At 34.5% G+C, this 20,907-nt stretch overlaps 1 protein-coding gene across 1 annotated transcript in view; it reads right to left on the reverse strand.

The window, feature by feature from the left end:
- DNER (delta/notch like EGF repeat containing) overlaps nucleotides 1–20,907 on the reverse strand; it is an 89,630-nt gene that overhangs the window by 12,869 nt on the left and 55,854 nt on the right. Inside the window, exons 6-8 of the mRNA XM_026040075.1 lie at nucleotides 17,422–17,575; nucleotides 12,694–12,807; nucleotides 7,340–7,564 (exon numbers count right to left, since the gene is read on the reverse strand). Coding sequence (XP_025895860.1) covers nucleotides 7,340–7,564; nucleotides 12,694–12,807; nucleotides 17,422–17,575 — 493 coding nt within the window. The remainder of the gene's footprint in view (nucleotides 1–7,339; nucleotides 7,565–12,693; nucleotides 12,808–17,421; nucleotides 17,576–20,907) is intronic.

Consider the following 20,907-nt stretch of genomic DNA (forward strand, 5'->3'; position numbering starts at 1 on the left):
CTTATGCAGTGCCATCTGTAGCCAATGTTCAAACTACAGAAATTGGAAAGTTTAGGAGAAAAACATGGGAGTTTCCTTCACAACACAGGTGTAATTAAGATAATTGGAGAACAAATATTTTGACCTGATTTTACACAGTTTTCACCCCTCAAAGGGAACCGACTGATAGTTCCTTGTGTGCAAAATCCTAACTATGCAAACATAGTGAGGGAAAAATATTTTTTCCCTCCACAAGAGGGCAGATGTCACCTACACACACTATTTCACCCTCACTGTCCTCACCCTGCTACAACAGATGGGTTGAATTGTCTGTGAATTTGGGCGGGGGGGAACACACACACGACTGGAGACATTATATAATTCCTCACAAGTATTTATCTTTTGTATTCCTGCTTTTTAATAATATGATGAATCAACCATGTTTTAGCTGCCATTTGTATCTTCAAAAATACTACATAAATCACTTGTACTTTTTTAATAAAGAAATCAAATGGATTGAAAGCATTTTTTGTAGATAACTTTAGAGTAACAGAGTCTAGTTACTCCTTCTTCTTCTAATACCAATATAAAGACTCCATGCTTTTATAGTGATAAGTCAAGCCAAGCGCAGCTCTTCACTCCTTTGGGGCTATACAGCTTGCCTATGGACACATCCGGGAAGGAAGAAACCATAGCTACATTGATAGCACATCTGTCCTGAACAGATAAAAGGATTTGACATTACAGCTTCAAAAAGGGCAAATAAACTTATTAAACTCTTTTTCTTTTCTCCATGTCATTACATAGTGAGTACTGGCAGTTTTGTGCATGCAAGCTCAACTTGCTCAACTGTCCCATTCTGGGGAGCTCTCTTCAGGGGCTGGGGAATGGACAGGGAACCTGAAAAAAACAAAACCCTAAAACACAGATGTCCCCACAGCAGACACAGTGACAGGCCCATCTGCTTCTCTTCTCTATAAAGACAGAACAAGCTCTGTTTCTGCTCTTCTCCAAATTCCCAAGGCTTGCCTTGACTGGATATTATTTGTCTTATGCTCCCTAGCATTAGGTGAGGTCTCTGCTTGACGGCTGTTTTAGAAACTGTTCACAAAGAAAAGGTGAAATGGAAAGCACAATCTGGGTCAAGAAGGCAACAAAAAAAAAAAAGTTACTGGCTTCAAGAGCAGCTGATGGGGTAAAACATACAAGACGGCTTGCACATCCCTCAAGAATATCAGCACAGCCAGGCTGGCAAAACGAATAGAGGGAGAAGATTCCTCTCCCTTCACAAATCAACAAAGAAGAAAGTAGAAAGCTCTTGGAAGTGTTTGAGATGCTACCTCCTCAGCAGTGATTCCCAGAGCTTATCCTCACTTAACATCTCAACAAATCAAGAGAGCGGGACAAAAATTCCATATTTGCAGGAATGTCTAGCGGGATTCAATGCAAGTTGACAAAATTTAAAAGACAGTCAGGAACTGACTGTTCTGTGAAAAGACACTGTAGGGGTCCCATTGGTTTCATGGATCAGTCTCTAAATGAGCAAACCAACAAATGATCATAAGATTTTTTTTTTTTTAAATCAAGAATAATTCTTGAACAGGTGATGAGCATAAAAACCCAAATGTCCAAACACTGTATTTCTTTTTTAATCTATAGAGGACTAGGCAACAAGGACTCAATTATTTAATGTGAACCTCACTGAAAGGTTTTATCTTGGCATGGTCTTTAGAACTGTGCAACTCTACACTGCATGACCCTGAACAAGGCAGATGAAGGCAGCCCAGTGACATCAACACAATTTCACATGTTTCAAGGATATGCTTACATGATTCCAACTGCAGACCTGGGACCTAAAAGGACAGTGAGCTTTCATGACAAACTAATTCACAAGCTTCCTCTTATCACCTCATTAAACTATTTATATTCTATTGCATTAAAACGCAGACAGTATTGAAACACATGAGAGGAAATATTTCATCCAATAACAAAAAAAAAACTTGCATTCAGGAAATCATTTCTGCTCAAGGTTGTTTACAGCCTTAGATTTTTCCCTTTCTCAGTTTAGTCTGTTCTTAGGAAAGTTAAGGCTGTAAAAAGTCTCAATATAATACAATTTCTTGCTAAGAAGTAAGGCTTTTCTGAAAACTGAGAACACAAACCCAAAGGATATGTCACCTGGAATTTACGCCAGCTGGTCACTTTTGGGGTAAGCATGCACACAATTAAAGGTTTACTGGTAAAATTTCATATGCAATTAACAAACACATATGATATCTACTGCTGTATGCATCATTGTATACACTTTTGAATTCCACATTTGAATATTTTATCTATATTCATCTTAGAAATGGCTTACACTTTTTTTTTTTTTTTCATTTTTGAAAAGGGAACATTCAAAAGCTGCCTTTCAAGGTAATGTCTACAAATTAGCTGTTCTGTATAAGCTATTGGATCATGTTTGTTACCCATGTTACCCAAAACTACAATTACAACAAAATCAGTCACTAACGATTGCTGGTGTGTGTTCTACAAATTTTGCAGATCTGCAAGTATAACAACTATCATTTATCATTTCTCAAATCTGCACAATGGTCAGAAAACATGGAAACTGAACTGCCTGCCAGGCAGGGAGACTATCACAGACCTTGGGCTAATTGGAACTGTTTAAAATTCCTCTCTTGTTTAATTTTTGAGGCAGAAGTAACACAGACAAAAATCCAGCTGACATTGTATGCCTGCTGGTAGAAATGGTGCATAAAAGAAGCACAGCATTCAGGTTGCAAAAAACGGCAGTCCTTCCCCTCCTTAATAGGAAATGTTATCCTCTCTCACACCTCAGAAAAAGAACACAGCTTCTCAGGACCAAATATAAAAAGTAAAATTGATGGCCTTTGAAGGTTTTAAAACAGCATGTTTCAGATATACTATAAAACTAAGACAGAAGACAGCTCTAAAATGTCAATTGGTAAAATTATTATTAATATAGGAAAGAATGTATAGGCTTGAAAAATGAAAGATCCCCATAAAAGAAGGTGGTATTCTGGGGGCTAGCACACTGAGGCTGAGAGGCTGGAAGCCTCAGGCTCTCAAAAGGCAGAGATAATGTCTTTCTTATCAATGTTTGGTAATATATTTATGCAGTCAGAATATTAGTATTAACCCTTGATAACGCTACCAAGCCACACACAAATTGGATTCATCCATTTCACAAATAATGGACGTAGAAGTGGCTGCCAAGGTGCCTGCAGGCAAAACTGTCAGAATTCAGCTTTGATACATCAGAGGCATAAGAGGATCACATTGCCTTTTGATGAAGATATCAAAAACGTGTGTTAGCCCATGCTCTAACAGCCCCTCCTTCAGTTATTTAGGAATTATAACCTAGGATCCTCAAATTTAGCTGTTAATGTGTACCTTATAGATAACTAAACAAACTGATAAAGCATGTGCCATGCTGTCTTCTAAATGCTGATCTACGAAGATGTTAACTATGTTTTTTAATTCATGGGGATAAAGTTTGAAGATAATTGCTTCAAAGGCTGCTGATATACTGTGACACAGAAAGATCCCTGAAAGACTCCCTCAAAAAACATCTTCCAAAAACCATAATGGAGAATACATAACAATGAAAAGAGATAAGAAAGAAGAAAAAAAGCAATACTCATTATTCTTTAGATGCAACCCCTCTGATTCAACCTGGCATTTTTTTCCTGCATAAATCAAATCACAAATCAAACTGCACAAGTCTTGTACTGTTCATATAAAAGTTCCCATAACAGAAGTGTAAGATTATTTTTATTCTTTGAGTGATAAAGATTTTTTGAATAGAACTGACAACAACGTTTCCTCAGGTGTTTAGGTGTTTATATCAACGTTTAGGTGTTAAATATCAAGAAAAAAAGAAGTTTAGTTTGCCAAGAATATTTAACTAGCTTTTTGCATTTGAAGTGCAAGCAAGGTGCATACTGGGGAAGATTAAAGCTTTCCATGTTTCCTTCAAATCAGAAATACCTAGTTTTTCCTACAGTGGAAGACTTCGGAAAGAAACCTCCTGCTGGACAGCTCCCAATACTCCAGAAATTGGATCCCCTTTCTCACTAGAAATTCAGAAGCATTTTTTCACACTAACTGTGAAGTCTAGAGTGGACTTACTATATCCTCTCACAGGTTATGCAAGGCTATAGTATCTCTTTTTGTGATTCAGCTTCTACACGTTGAAGCATTTGTTTTCTGACAGTTCTTTTCAGAACTTGTCAGAACATGCAGAGCACTGGTAGGCTTAACACAGTTCTTCATTGGTTTCTCTTTTGATTTAGTCAAATGTAGCTTCAGTCACATGTTAGAAACTGCTTAAAGATCAAAAGGTACAAACACTTTGATTGCTTTCCCCATTGTCCAGTTAGGAAGCTCATCAGCTCAACTGCTTCTCCACACTCTAATGATGCTCCTTAGCCATCCCCTAACTGCAGCTACTGTGAAGAGCTAGAAAAACAGCGGATTGATGTTTGAAAGCTTAACAAATTAACAAAATACTAAGTAGGTGGTCAAAGAATCGGTTAACACAACCACAATTCTTATATTCCTACTTGCTGGGTTTTTTTCCCCCTTTCTCCTTGCATTTTTTTTTTTTTTTTTTTTTTTTTTTTGAACCTCACATCTATTTTTACTTTCTACTCTGCTGGAGTCCTCCTGGGGTTGGGGAGTGAAAAAGAATATCTGAAATGAAGCAGTAAACACTGAACTATCAAATTCTCAGCTCTAACAATGAATTTAGACAAAGAGCACCTGGCAAGTTCAACTACCTGCAAGCAAAATTTATTTTTGTCAAACACGGAACTAATTACCAGCAGATAAGGATTCTAGTTTGTTCTGTTGATAAAACAGAATATGCAGGCTGTATTTAAATATGATTAGGCCTCTTGCTCTTCATCTTGGAACCTAATCCTATTGGTTAGGGGTTCCTTTATTATGCAGATCAAGAGTAAAGCAATAAAACACTTCAAAAAGGAAGACTGAAAATTTGTGATGAAGGACTTTTCATATTCATGACCTGAAATGTATAAAACAAACCACATGTAAGTACCTTGTACTCTGTCTTATATAATGCCATTCTTTAGCCCGGTTAAAAAGTGCCTGGACTATTTATGGAATAACCTGAGATAGACACATTTGCAGTCACCTGAATAATTTGACATATCTTGCCATGAAAATATACCTGCCCTCTAGTTTCAGAAAAGCTACTAGCAGAAGAAATTAGGACACTCTCTGAAAATCTGTCCATATAATGGATTTTTTTTTTAATATGGTAATGCTTCTGGATGGTTAAAAAGAAGCTGTTATGTGAGATTCTGATAATCTTGCTTGTGTACATTCATGTCTGCTGGATAGCTAGTGAATTCTGAAAATGCTAATATGGTATAATCTGCCATTACACATTCATATATTTTTTCCCTTTTATAAAAAAAGTATGTGACTTAGTTACAAATCTGCCAAGTCTACAACGCAAATTTCCATTAGGTTCTGGCCATTTGTGAATACTTGTCCAAAGAAAACTGATATTTCAAGCCCTTTTCTTGTTCTCTAAGTAACAATGAATGTTTTTGACACTTTGAAAGTGCTACTACTGTAGATTTTGCTAGAAATTCTCTCTTGAAACAAAATTGGTCCCTTCTAGTGGAGAAAATTCAGCAGCAAATGCACAAAAAGTGGTGTTTTCTGTACCAGCTAAACACAGATCTAGCAGAATCAATGCAAAGCAAGCTAGACACACTTGAAAAGTTACTACTGCTCATTGATGTGAGTTTGAAAAAATACCTTTGTTTTTAGGTTTTATAAAATCTGGTCAAAATATACTTTATTATTTTATCACAATCTCGAGGAGGGTCGTTTTGGTATATATGCACGAAACTTGGAGCTAAGATGAATGATACACAGCCAGTTTCTTGTTTCCAATGAAAGGATGCTGACTTCAAAATCAGAACACTACAAAAAGGGCATTCCAGCAACAGTGCTGCGAAATCACCCAAACAAGCTGTGGCTTCCCTCTCCAGAGGGCCAGCATCAGCATAAGGAATCTTGCTGCCCAGCAGGATTCCTTATGCTGAAGACTTCATAATGCTGACACCTGTTCTTTTCACATTTGCTGATTTAATGAGTGATGACTTATTTTCAAAAGCTGATCCACTGTTCTTATAAACAATACTTCACACAACATACTTTACACAATAGTGTCAATGAATATTTTACACAACAGTTTCATAAACAATGAACTGCACTTTAGGCGGTTTCAAACTTGACTCTACATCTGGAATTTCCTCATGCTTCAGTTACTCAAAGCAACACTGAAGCACTTCAAGACAAACACATAAGTTGATACTACTTTCTTGGGTAACAGGAAAACGTCTGGATGTTGAATGTAGTAACATTCAGACTAGAAATCTTTAAAAGTACTTGTCTATTTTAGACATATAAATATAGATAATTTTGCAAATGGCCTGCTTCCTCCAGATCCTACTAACTCAGGAGGAAAGGAAAAAGAGACGGAGAATTGTGACTGGTTTCCCAGAAGCCAAGGCAAGAAGCAGAGAACTGGCAGAACAGCGACTGGAACTTCATGAAACAACAGGCCCATAACAGTGCCATGCATGTGAAGAGCTATTACCTATCCTTTTTCGCTGCTTAGTTTATCTTTGTACTGTGAAGATATTTTTCCTCCTTAATTTTTGTTGTTTTCAAGTATAAACTTCAGAGGAAAATATTGTTTTTTAAAAAAAAGAATGTAAGAATTTTTCAAATATAAACAAAGATGATTTTATTTTCACTTTATAAATGTTTTCATTAGTACAAAATACGTGGTCATATTTTCACAGAATCTGAAGGAAAAAAAATCCAATGTAGTCCTACATATGCCATGCATCACTCTTTCTTCAGAAGAGTTATCTTGTACTTTCCACTCCTTGTTCAATTATCAGTTTCACATTTTCCATTCTCTCAGCCAAATTTTGTAATTTCAGGGACACTGATATCTTACCTTACACGGATTTATTCTGCAGACCATGTTTTTTTAATACATCTGTATATATATAAATGTTTATATATGTATATATGTATATATGTATAATGTTTATATATGTATATATAAACCAAGTCACATGGGACTCGGTGGGTATTTTCAGTGCTTATCCTACAGTTTCTGATTTTCCAAATGGAATGTGTAGCTTTCTATTATTAAAGAGAAAGAACATCTGATCAATGTGTTTTATAAACTGAAAAGAAAAAGTAATTTAAAACTATATACTGCAAGCTACATACAGGATATTTTCAATTAAAATTTACAACATGTAACTGTGGTACAAACCAGGGATGCAGAGGCACTTGTAACTAGTTCCAATACTGCGACAAATGCCATGTGCACAAGGGTTCAGAGCACAGAAGTCAATCAGCTGAGCACACACAGGTCCCGTAAATCCAGGACTACAACTGCAGGAGAAGGCAAGTCTATCTGCATAACAAGTTCCATTGTTCTGGCAGGGAGATGAAGCACAAGGGTCTATTTTTTCTTCACAAGAGGTTCCTAAAAACCCTAGAAGAATTAAACAACTTTGGTAAGTAAACATTTTGGCACATATACAAATTTAATAACTAAAATAAAGCCATTAGCATATCTAAAATTATACACAAAGAAATAGGTATACTTCTGAGGAAGTTTTTTTTAAACAAAAATGTAGAAAAGAATATTTGAACAAATTACCATATGCTACCTATAGTCTGTGTTACATACATCATACTGTACCATAAAATATATCAGAAAAGCACAACTGAATTTAGCAGCCTACCAAACAAAAAAACAAATTGTTCTTTGCATTGAAGTATAATCTTTTAATGAATATTTGGTTCATTCCTGCAGACACCACTTTTCCCGCTCAACAAAACAAAAATGCCTGGTCACTATTCCCCCGAAGACCCCTTTACTACCCCTTTACCCTGTGTGGTAAAGCGGTGCCTAAGAGCTCCACGTCCTCATCACTAGGAATGGCAAATTAATTCCAGCAACAGCCTGCTGGCAAACTGAACAAACTCACACTGAATTGTAACATCCCAAGCAGACTTAAAAGAATCTGCAAAGACTTTCAACTCTAACTACAAGGAGATCAGCCAATGAATCCCGTGAAGCCTCTTCACTCTCTGAAACTAGACAAGGTCACCCTGTGATTCGCTTATGCTGTTTCCCCTGTCCCTTCAAAGGGCACTTGCTGGCAGATGGCTAATGTTTCAAGTGACAAAGCACTTCAAGAACATACACAGGTTCAAAATACACTAAAACATGTTGCCCTTGTACTATCTTTGACTGCACTGTGAAATGTGTTTAGTTCATTCTGGAAGTTCAAATCTTGTGTATGCGTTAAACATCTGAAAATACAAGAATCTAAACAGTAGGTACACAGCTGAATTGAAGACCTGTCACTTTGATTTCTTACTCCTTATCTAAATCAGTATCAAGAAAATTGTTGGAAATACAACACAAATCATACACTTAAAAAGTAAAGTCAGAAGTACATTGACAGAAAGCAGAATAAAATGCTGGAAAAAAAAAAGAAATTCAGGTTCCTATTTATCTGCAGCTAAACAACCTCTGAATTTTTCTTCAGCTGTCTAAGAAAAGCCCTGCATCTAGGTCATTACTGGTATAACACAGACATGACTAAAATGTCAATTCTACCAGTGATTTACATACATATCTGAATGCAAAAGTTCCATAAAATGGATCCCTAAAATGGATCAGGCTAGGAGTCAAGGACAGTAGGAGCAGTAAGTTAGGGCGGTATTCTTCATACAATGTTACAAACCTTCAAGATGATGGCAGAAAGCAGACGAGGAAATGTTTTCAGGGATAGAAAGGCTTTCAGTAAAAGACATTTCTGAGCATGATGGGACTTTAATTACTTACCTACTGAAAGACCAAGAGTCATGCAAAAAACAAGGAAGCTAAAGATTTTCTCAGGTTTCCATACAGATGCTTTTTATATAGTCTAGGGAACAACCAACTTGCCTTGCTATCATGTTGGATCTAGTTCCAGTAAATACATAAATGTGAGAAGTTAAGTCTGTGAAAGCTAGGTCTACTGATTAATGTAATATGATGTAATATAATGATGTAATTTTGTAAGGTAAAACAGAAACTTAGCACAAGGAACAAATAATTAGAATGCAGTTTTAAAACTTGGACTGAAATTCCCCCTAGGTTCATCTTAAAAGATGAAGAACAGAGGCTAAACTGGTTAAAGTATTGAGAAGACCTTTAAAAACAGAAACAATTTGGGAAGATGCCAGGTAAAAGCATTAGATTAGCAGAAAGTACTAGTAACTCAACAGCTATAAAAAAAATTTTAATTAAAAACAGTGTTCTTCAGGCAAATTAAATTTTATTATGGCAATATGAAGAATTCTGCATTGTATAATCATCACTAACCTTGGGAAATCTTATGTATGCAACAGCTGTGTGTCCCACTTTCACATAATCAAGATAATAAAAAGCTTTATTGCATGCAAATCTAAAGAAGTTAAAAATCATATTTTCAAGATATAATATGGGAAAAGGCTTTTACATCAACAGTGAAGCCCGGATAAGATAAAAATCGTGAAACTATTTCTAATCCAGGCAACATCACTGGCACTCTGTTAATTAAAATGCATGGAGCAAATGTGCATTTTCTAACTGCTCTTGCAAATCAACACTAACAAATCACTAACAAATCACAACGTATTATCTTCTTTAGTTGTCAAGCTGTGCACTTTTGAAGCCAGAGAAATCACAGTAAGAACATTCATAAATTTGCTGTTTTCCACTTACAAGCAGCTATTTTAGGGCACTCCTGTTCAGTGTGTTGCCTGGCTATAGCTACCTGCAGCTAGTGAAATTAAACTGGCAACAGGAAAAGAAAATCAGTTCTTAAGAGCAAATTCCAAGTCACCCAGAAATTAAGATACCTAATTTTAATATTGTTTGCCCTTTATTTTCTTCTACAGAGTGGCTACAAAATCCACTATAGTTGGTGAGTATTTTTCAAAAATATATTAATTGGAACAAACAGATTTCTATCACTTCTATCACTGCAGGTACAAAAACTAACAAAAATCCCAAGAAGTTTCAGGCGCTTAGTCAGGTGGATGCTTGCCAACTTTATCAAAGATTAATTTTTTGCTGTAACACTGGAGGTAATTCCTCTGAACATATCACCAGGATATTAAAATGGTTTGCAACAGCACTTCAGAAATATCTTGCTACAGAAGGTTATTTGTTTGTCACTAAGGAGTGATCTACTCTGTTTTCTAAATCCCAGCTTTGCTCAAAACAATATTTCACTACTAACCTTTTTTTTAATAGTATCTTATAAGCAGACTTCCCAAATGCTCTTCAAATATCTAAAGCACTCGGAATATATACATATTATATAAATATCGATTGTTTCACTTTATCAACTTGTCAACTTGCCTTTCTTCACCACAAAATGTAATTTTAATTACGTGTTCAATGAATTTAGTAATTGTGTAAGAAGGGTCTGTTAATTTCTCTGCCTCACAGGATATACTATAGTTACAGCCATTTATTTCCAATATTCTGCTACATCTGTTTTGAATTATTTGAATACTGAATTCCACTTCAAGGTGATTTCAGAATTTACAAAATTTTAGTACAACTTTTCAGTTATTTAAAGAAAATGAAGTAAACAAACTTCTAAAATGACAGGCAACATCCTAAACAGCTAACATAGAAGGCATTTATGCTACTGTCAATACAGAAGTATTTAATATACTGCAAAAGCATAAGAAAATCAGAGCAAATATTTGAAAGAGTGATATGGATATTTACAGAACTATTCTTAATATAAACTTCAAATAGTCATTAACATACTTTTACTACATGTGGATTTTTAGGATCCCTATAAATTTGTTTACAAGGTATATCCACTATTATTATGAAATAATAATTTCTTCCCAATAATTTCTTCTACATCAGTATTAAGATTGAAAATTCTGAATAAACTTACTCATTGTTGTACAAGCTCTTCATTATAGATGTGAGAGTAAAATAAAATTTTCTCTTTAAATAAGTTGAGTCAATATTTATTTCCTAACATATTCCTGACATATTAAAAGCACATACAAGATATATACATACAAAATGGAAATGTCAAGTCAAACCATACAGTAAATTAGTTTTATTAAAGGACTCAATACAGTAAAATGAGTCCTTTACAGTAAAATAGTCTAAAGAATAATCATGAAATGTTCATATTCAATCTAATCTTTTCCAATGCCTCACAAGCTCATCTTCCATAACTTCTTACATGCTTCTTCCATAAACCACAGATCTCATTTATGAGATATAAATGTACCATGTTCAGATCATTCCTCATTATTTCCAACTCATACTTCCATCTTCTTTTACCCTTTTCTGTCCATCCACATTATTATCTCCAAGTTCTCCACTCTTTCAGTTTCTATACACATACGAGCTCCTAGGCTGACTTTCCCCCACTGTGCTGAATTAGCACTTTAGAAAGAAAGGCCTCTTCTAAACGAGCAATTACGATTAAGCACAGCAGGATAACAGCAGCTGAGTAAGAGACTCACTTAAATTGGAAACAGATAGTACATTTTTTTTTGAAATGGAAAATTTTAAAACATTTTAAAAATAGCAAATCTGCAAGTTACTGAACCTACAATTTTCAATTAGCTATTCTTTATTTGCAAAAATAACGAAAGCTCTTCAAAACCCAAAAGCTCTCAAAATATGCCTCCGTGGTAGAGGATAATGCCTGAAAAGACGACAGAAGAATTGGGGCAAAGGCAGTCATTAATAAATTCATACAATGCATTTTATTCTATGGCATCTAGAAAATCAACCCGTTTTCTCTATCCACAAAATAACTGCTTTCCTGAGGCTGTTAGGATCAGAACAATATGGAAAAGTAAGTTTTTTTTTTTTTTTTTATTGAGCCCACAGCCTGCTCCAGGGCACTAGTCTTTTCAGACAGATTCTAATCTTAATTATAAGTAATAGAAGACCTCATAATTGAGAGCATCTACTCCTGAAAAATGTTTCAATGAGCAGTTTAGACATCTGCCATTCCGGTTAGCAAAAAAAAAGCTAAACTTCAGCATCACAGTGTCCTCATTTCACTCCGACACGATTACGGTGTTTACCAATGAGAATCACTGAAAAGCTTTCACGTAGAGAAGAAAAGCAGCCCAAACAGAAGGGAGAATGAATTGAAACTTCAGGGGATTGAAAATATTCCTTTGGCTTTGAATTATTACATACTTTTTAGCAAACTGACCCAGATGTAGCAATACCTAAATAGAGCAAGGTGGGCAGCTTCTGTGTCACACTTTCTGGATAACACAAAAGACAGGACACATTCAAGGGGCACTCACACTCTCCCTCAAAGGCTGTAGCCTCATTTCTACTGTAGAGATATCAGGGGATGGAGGGAGCTTTTCTGTTCAACATATATGCTAGAACATTAAACTCCAGACATGCTTTATGTATGACTGCTGATGACACACAGATTTCTCATCTGGAATTTTATTTACTAACAATGTGTCCAAGACACAGTTCCAAATATATTTCTAACTGAAAAACTAGACTTAGCACAGCCCACAAAACAGCAATTCATATGAGATAGCAGATAAGTCATCGCTCTTTACCTTCTGGACACTGACAACTGAATCCGTTGATATTGGATGAGCAGGTACCTCCATTCTGGCATGGCTGCTGGATGCAATGATCAATCTCCGACTGGCATAGTTCTCCAGTGTAACCTACAAAACAGCACACAGCATTCAGAAAAAGAAAAAAAACAAAATAATATTTATCATTAAATGCATTATTCAAATAGTATTATTACTTTTCTTCAATAAAATTAACCAAAAGTAAAAAACAGAAGACAGTACAGTCCTTTCATTTTTTAATAAAATGAAATCCTTTGTAAGAACCTATACTTCACTAGAGAAATCTAAATATATAGCGGAAAACTCACAGTGAATTGTATTTCACCAGCAACAATATTCTGATAGCGCTAGTGCATCAAGGCTGGAGATGAAGCAACCATATAACCAATAGCACCATCCCTTTCGAGCAGTGTTCAAATGTATCCTGAATGCCAAGTAAAAAATCTTTAAAAAGGAGACTTTAAACAAGACTTGTCTTTCTGAATTATTTGTGCATATGCTGAATGACTATCATTTGTTCCTACTTCTGGGCTTCAGAAAGGGTGTTTATTTTAAGTGGGAGCTGTGAAGAACTGCTCAGCACAGTTGCAAAATCTGCCAAATAAGCTTTTCAAAGTTCACAAGCTACAGATTGTACTGCACTATGTGACAAAGTTTGCTTTGTTCCGTATGTTTGAAGTCTACACAGCACATGCAAAATAATGAACATACCAAATACAATTTAAGTAACTAAATACTCCAAACTTAAATTCTAATACCTCTATTAGTACCATAAATTACGACTAGCTAATACTGCAAATACAGTGCTATACAAAGGTTAACTAACACAGTGACTCCAAGGAGCAATAGAGGCCAGGCCTAAACTAGGATTTTGCTCATACAGGAAAAGTTTCTTATCTTCATTGAACAATTCTTCTTAACACAGTTAAAATTAGCACTTACAAGCTTGCCTGTCAAGATAATACTTACATCTGCTCAAATCCATTGATGTCACCATGAAGTAGATCTAAACATAGATTCTCATATTTAGAGTTACTATAGTGCTACTCTAAAAAATGATCCATCAAACTTTCCTTTCCATGTACCTTAGTGTTTTTAAATGATATGGAGAACTACAATCCTATTTTCTGCAATGTGAATACTCGGAAAGAGATTCTATCTGGATTAATACCAGTAAGTCAGCTACACTCATAGGAAGAATGAAACAAAAAAAAAAAGATCTCTACTCTTGTGAAGCAGTGATATTCCCTATTTTTAATGATATCAAATTATCACAAAATTTATGAACACTATAATGAAGAACTACAGAAAATTGTGACAACTAAACCTTTTCATCTAGAGCCTTCATATTTTTCCAAGTGTTCATATTCAGGCAATTTTTTTTTTATGAAATATAATACAACAGTGAATGTGTTTAACTCATTTTTTCCATCTTCAAACTGTTAACAAACTTGTAAAAGTTAAAAATTGCACTGGACTTCAATGTGTATCCAAAGGAATTCTGGCACAGAAAGAGATGAATGATGGTGGTGATTGTGGTGCTCTGAAGCTTGTTAAAAGTATCACCTAACTTCCTGTCTTTGTCATAATAGCTTGAGGCAAAATTCATCAGAGATAATATTTTATGTTATGAAAATAAATACGTTCCATCTTATTATTATCATCTAGACAGGTATGCTTTCTCCAATTAAAATAAAACATTATATGGGAACTTAATAGCAAATATGTGTGCTCTAAATTATGTGTTTCTAAATAATCACCCTAGAAAAAAAGGTTTGTTGGTCAGATACATTTTAAAAATCATTTATACCTATTGAGATTTTGTTCTGTTAAAAATTTTCATAACATTTACTTGTGACAAGATTAGAATAACATGCTATCTTTCATATGCTAATTGCTCTAAAATTTGCAAATGAAGGCATCTACAATAATTACACTTTTATTTTCTGTTTTCTGTAATAATTTTTTTTGTATGCAATGAAGCCCTTTTAGAAACTTATAATTAAATAAAAAAACTGTTTTCCCTGTCTTTTATACACTGGCACAAGCCTGAAAAAAATGAAAACAAATGTATGCATAGAAACGCCAGCCTGCTGAAGCTATCAGCAATTAAGGGAATAATTAGAGACATTTGCAATTAAAAACAAAAAGAGGAAAAAATATTTTAAAATACTTAAAAGCTAAACTTACACACAATGTAAGGTGCTATGCAGCCCCAACACTAGTTCAAGCATTTAACTATACTTCGCTTACTGAAGATTACAGAGGAATTCAATCACACTCACTCATAAGCAAGACCTTTGCATACGGAAACCAAGTTCTTTCATTTAATCTATTGTAAGCTTTATGTTACACAATAGGAGGTAAGACAGCTTCTGTTGAAAGAAATGCTCTGAGTTTTGACATATACCATTTGTTTTTTCCAGTAGGATCTGAGAAATTTTCTAGGAAAAAAACAATTTTACATGGATATATATATTTCCAAACAGATATAAGACAAATATATTTTGTTCAAGAAATTGGCGTGTACTGTTTCCTTTCCACCACGTGACCTTTCCCGTCACCTCATGGTATCAACCCAATGCTTTTTTCTACACGAGTCAACACATCACCCAGTTAGCAACTGAAATGCCTGTCCCTAACACTGACTACGTTTTCAGCTCACTGGGAGCTTTTAGACAACTGGACAGCCCAAATTTAAAAAAATAAGTTAGCACTTGATGATGCAGGTATCTGTCAAAAGTGTTCTCAGAGCATGCAGCTGTCTTTTTTTCTGGCTGAAATTGAGCACTTAAGCTACTTAAGCACTTTTGAAATAATAAGTGCATATCCATAGCTTATAGCACCAAAGTCAAAATGAATTTTGCCCTAAAATGCTTCTGACCAAAGAGTATCTGCAGACTCCAGATGAGAACAACTCTGTTATGGGTACCTGATACAATTTTGCACTGCTTAACTTTCATTGCCCAAGATGAAACCACGTGTTTCTGGACCTGTTCCTCTTTTATAGAATGTGGAAATTACACAGCTTTTTATACCATAGTCCAGTCTGGTGTACTTCAAGGCAGTAATCCTCTTACTTATAATAAATATACACCATGATCATAATAAACAGAAATATTTAGGCATTTAAATCATTGTACCAATTGTATAACATTTGCTTTAGCAACGGACTATAATTTGCAATCTCACAGGAGAAATCACAGACCTGACCTGAGTGTAATAACGGAAGGAACAGCCACCTTTGAGGCTCACACATAAGCAGGAAGGATATTTCTGTTCCTCTGCAGAACTGAGCTGTACAATATTAGAATCTTTATGTTTTCCCAGCAGAAACATTCCTAAGCGTTCTGGTAAGCAGAAGTGTTTCCCCTTAAAGCTTTCTTCACCAAACTAAACACAAGAGTTTTAATAGAAAGTATATACTGGCATTATTTTGTATTTATTTTGATGTAGTGAATTTGAAAAAAGAAATTTAGCCAAATAATATTTGATGTAGAAGAATTTAAGATATGTATCTAGGGACAAAAAGAGATAAAAATTGAGGTCAATAAAAAAGAAAAACAACTTTTTATTGTCCACTTAGAAATTATATGTCAAAATTCCAAAATATTCTGAATCAACTATATTCAGCATGATATTAGAGATACAAACTGTTCAAGCTGTTCAACTTTCAGGATTGCTCCACTATAATCTTTCTCTCCTTAAATGAACCTTGAAGTTAATATAATTTAAATCATCACTCAATTCTATTTACATGTACCATTATATTAGCAGCTGAGCTATTTGCATATTTACAAAATAGAAACAGAATATATATGTGCAAATAGTGAATTTATGATCTAATTTCCACAGCAGATTTGTTAGAAATTCAGGTCATTATATAAAAATCCAAATATAAATCACTTCTTTGCTACACATTAAAGGTAGTCACCCTATGTAAAAAGAACTAGAGATGAAGTTCTAGAGGCATAACAAGCACATTTGTAGCAAACTCATTGTTTTTTCCGAAGGAATGAAGGGAATTTGTCATGACTGCAGTTGTGAACTAGGAGCTGACAAAACAATTAGAGGGCAGTACACAACCATCATATTTAGTTTATCTTTTTTTTTTTTTTTTTTTTTCCTCCAATTAAGATGTCTCTATCTGACCAATTTTTAAAAATAAATCCTCAATCAATTCCCCAAATTACTTGGGTAAGTCTCTGCACTTTTAACATGCTTGCAAAGTTCAAGTTCGTTTTGAGGAACAATCCATCAGTTACAGAGTTCAGAGCAAATTTTTTCCATTTGGCTAGTGCATTTGAAGAAAAGCATTTACCAGGTACAATGAAGACACAATTGTTTAAAGGTTAGTTCTAACGCATATTTATAATTTTTTTAAAAAAATCAGATTAAGGAGAATTTTATTTTAGGCAGCAAACTAAATCCTTTTCTTTGCATCTCTGACTGTTAAAGTTCTATTAGATATGCATAATTCACTCATTAAGTTATGGCTCAGACTGTGGCAGTGTGCTTCCAATGGCATTGTTCACAGGGGAAGAATATTTGATCCTTAGGTTCACGTATTTTTATCTTTTGTTTTTTCCTTTTTTCCCCCCTGCTTTGCTAATATTTGAAGATGCACAGCTCACTGCTCTGCAGAAGATATGCGCAGAATGTTAAAACAAAAATGCATTATTTAAAATGTAATGTAAGACCTACCAGTCGGGCAGGTGCATGTGAAATTCTTTCCATCATGTTTCTGTATTACATCTGTGCAGGTTCCATTGTTCTGGCAGGGCTGCCTTTGACAAGCATCAAATTCTTCACATAGAGCACCCACATACTCATCCTCACAGTCACAGAAAAAAGTTGCCTAAAAAGAAACAGAATATGCATTCACCATGAATTGGCAAAGACTGTGTTCTCACCAAGAACTCTACTAAACAAAGACGGGTTTGTTGGTTTTCTATTTATAGCAAAAGCAGTTGCCACAAATATATTACTACAAGTGTATGCACAAAAGCTGCCCACTAAAATAATAAATTTGCCCCAGTCCTTCAGTTATATTTTCCATGATGTCGGAGAATTTCATCTAAGCAAGTTGGAATCACACCTCTAATATACAAATCACTGGGTTTTTTTTTTTTTCTTCTTTCCTGTTCCACAAATTGAATTAATAGAATGGAATAATTGCTAAGATATGTAACAAGCAGTCCTGCACAAAGGCACCACTCTACGTGAAGAGCAGGGATGACAGCCCAGAGCCTTACTTCAGAAGTTTAAATTAAACCTTAGACACATCTTCAACTCTGTTAAAAAGAAGCCTTCATCTCAATGTATTTAGTATATTTCATAAACTCACCATCTAAAAAAAAAGATCAAATAGCACAATATCTGTTAAAGGCACCTGATAAGGACTTTTCATAGGCATAATACGGCATTCTTCACTTTTCTTGGTAATAAAATCATTTAAAATTAGTTTAAAAAGAATCATTAGACCTCTAAAGTTGGTAAGGAAATCTTGTAGGATGGAAGACTAAGACACTCTTACCTGTAGTACGCATTTAGATTAAATAACTTATTTTATTTGTTCATTAAGCACTAGATGGCAACATCACTCACTCTCCCATACACTACAAAGCCAAATCAGCACGGGCGAGAACGTGTCCTTTCCACACAAACATTATAATGCAAAGTACAGCATGCACATGGCACTAGCAACAGAGATGGGTTTAGTATTTTATTTGCTATTTTTACTTGTGTTTTCTTTATATGAATAAACAGCTGCGCATTAAACAACAATAACAAATAACAATCCTCATACAAATAACAATCCTGATACAAATAAGGACTGTACTCCAAAAACTCAAGATAATATTCCTTCTAAAAAAATACTGTATTGGTTGAGCCTAAACAAGGATTCCTGAAATACATCTCCAAGATGCAATGTTATAAGTGTTTTATTTACCAGGACTGCTAAATACACAGTCTGTGCATGTTCTGATATTTGTCCAAGAGTGCTCACAGAAAAAGCTCAAAATGTTAGCAATGACAGGTTTCCAAAGAAAGCTGCAGTTCAACTAAAAGGCAAGACAGACAGGCAAAACACAGACTAAAATATTATAATTGTATCCAAAAAAAATACTATCCTCACTTAATACAATAACTTGCTCTAAAGATAATTCATACATGTGGCACAAATAGATAGCACTTTTGCCCAAGAATTCAACTAGAAAAATATGCAGTAAATATTTGCACGTTTCCCTATGGTATTTGGGGAAAACACATCAATTCATAGTAGTAATCTTCAGAGTACTAATGTACAATGGAGTAACAAAAAAAACCTCAACATTTATGTTGGCTAGTGCTCCTTCATAAGATTTAATCATTTGTTCTTAAAACTAAAAACAGTTATTAAAATGTTGAGTATTAACATATTTAAGCAGTGTAACAATTCACCATTGCCTCAACAACATTTATTAAATATGCAATTACAAAAATGCCTAGATAATATAGATACCTTTGTAAGAGTGTAATATACGAGAATATTTTATCTTAAAATACAGTTAACAAAATGGGTTTTGAAAGCAGTCAAGGAAAAGCATTGTAGCACATTAAACTGAAATGTCTAATGACAGATAATAGTTCTGAGGCACAGACAAGTTATTCTACAGAGAAGATTAGGTGTCATCTTTTTTATTAGGCATGTCATCTTCGCTTTTCCCAAAAGATAATATTAATTTTTTTCTTGACTAAGTGACATATGCTAGCATATTTGAGGAAAACTAAATGCAGAAGAAACTACACATTGCCATAATGCTCCTATTAAAGTCATTATCTTAAAATTCCCAAACAATAATCTATTAATAGACAGTTCATCTATGTATTTTACTTGATTATAGAGTATGAATCCCTAGGTATAGAGAAGGTATGTATCATTTTAGATGGTAATAAAACAAATGGATTATAATAATTTAATAAACCAATCCCAATCTCTGTAGGTTATTATAAATATAGTTGGAATGTAGTAAATTTATATTCCTATTTTACATAAGGAGAAGTGATAAAGTGCTCATCAGATTCTAAATTTCAGATTAAAGAGAGGCCATAAAAGTTCATCATTTTCCTGTAACAGAGACGTCCTTAGGATGACCAGAACAAATGAATTTCCACTCTTCTTTTGTTGAAAGGCAACCAGCATTCATTGCAATCAATATAGTAAATTATTATGTTATATTGTATAATAGACACATACATCATACATATTTACATATATACATATATACACACACACACACACACACGTATATCTCAAGTGGACCTTCCCCACAAGCTTCTAGCCCATAGAGAAGATGTGTGAGTTACTGCTACTCAAACGGTTGCACATCAATGCAGAAGTAGAGACTAGTTATTTTTGTGTTAACCTCAAGGGTTCTAATTCCAAACAGAAACTTTGTATTTGGTATATTCTGCTCTTTCACATTTAAATTGGTGAGCTGAAGTTATGTGATGATGTGCACTACATGGACTAACCAGAATTATGGCCCTTGGACCCAGTCGATATTCAGAACTTAAATGAAAATCCTATGCAGAATCAGAAATTCATACACAGACTTTATGTATATATTTGCAAACAAATATAAATTAATATATAAATACATAAATATAAGTATATGCACATATATATATATGTATGCATGTTTGTGTGTAAATGTGTACATCTGGGTTTAGTACCAAAGTTTCTCCTTTTCATTCATGGATGATTTCTTTGTGGATCTGCTGTAAAGCTGTGTATATAAAGGTGAAGTAGATATTCATGTCATGATGATGCCATGACCAGTATTATCTTTCTGACACATTTAACTGCTACTGTGGAAGAAATCCAAGCATAGCAGCGAAAGAGAGGTACAAAGTTCATACAAAGAAAAGAATGGTATAGGTTATCACTTTGACTCAGCATCATCTCGCTTCACAGAACTTAGAAAAAAGTGGTGAACTTATGTTGTTCTCAGTGACAACAGTAATTTATAAAAGAAACTGTCATTAAAATTTTCAATTTTTATGTCTACATTCTAAAAAAATCATCTACTTAAGTAGAAGCCATCTTATCTTCAACTAGTAAGGAATGAGTTAGGATAGAGTTTACTTGGTTATAGTTTTACGTGTTCCGCTGAAAACAGTATGCCACTACAATTATACTACTGA

This window comes from Nothoprocta perdicaria, unplaced genomic scaffold (assembly GCF_003342845.1).
Source record: "Nothoprocta perdicaria isolate Ctin4 unplaced genomic scaffold, notPer1 scaffold_25, whole genome shotgun sequence".
Classification (NCBI taxonomy): Eukaryota; Metazoa; Chordata; class Aves; order Tinamiformes; family Tinamidae; genus Nothoprocta; species Nothoprocta perdicaria.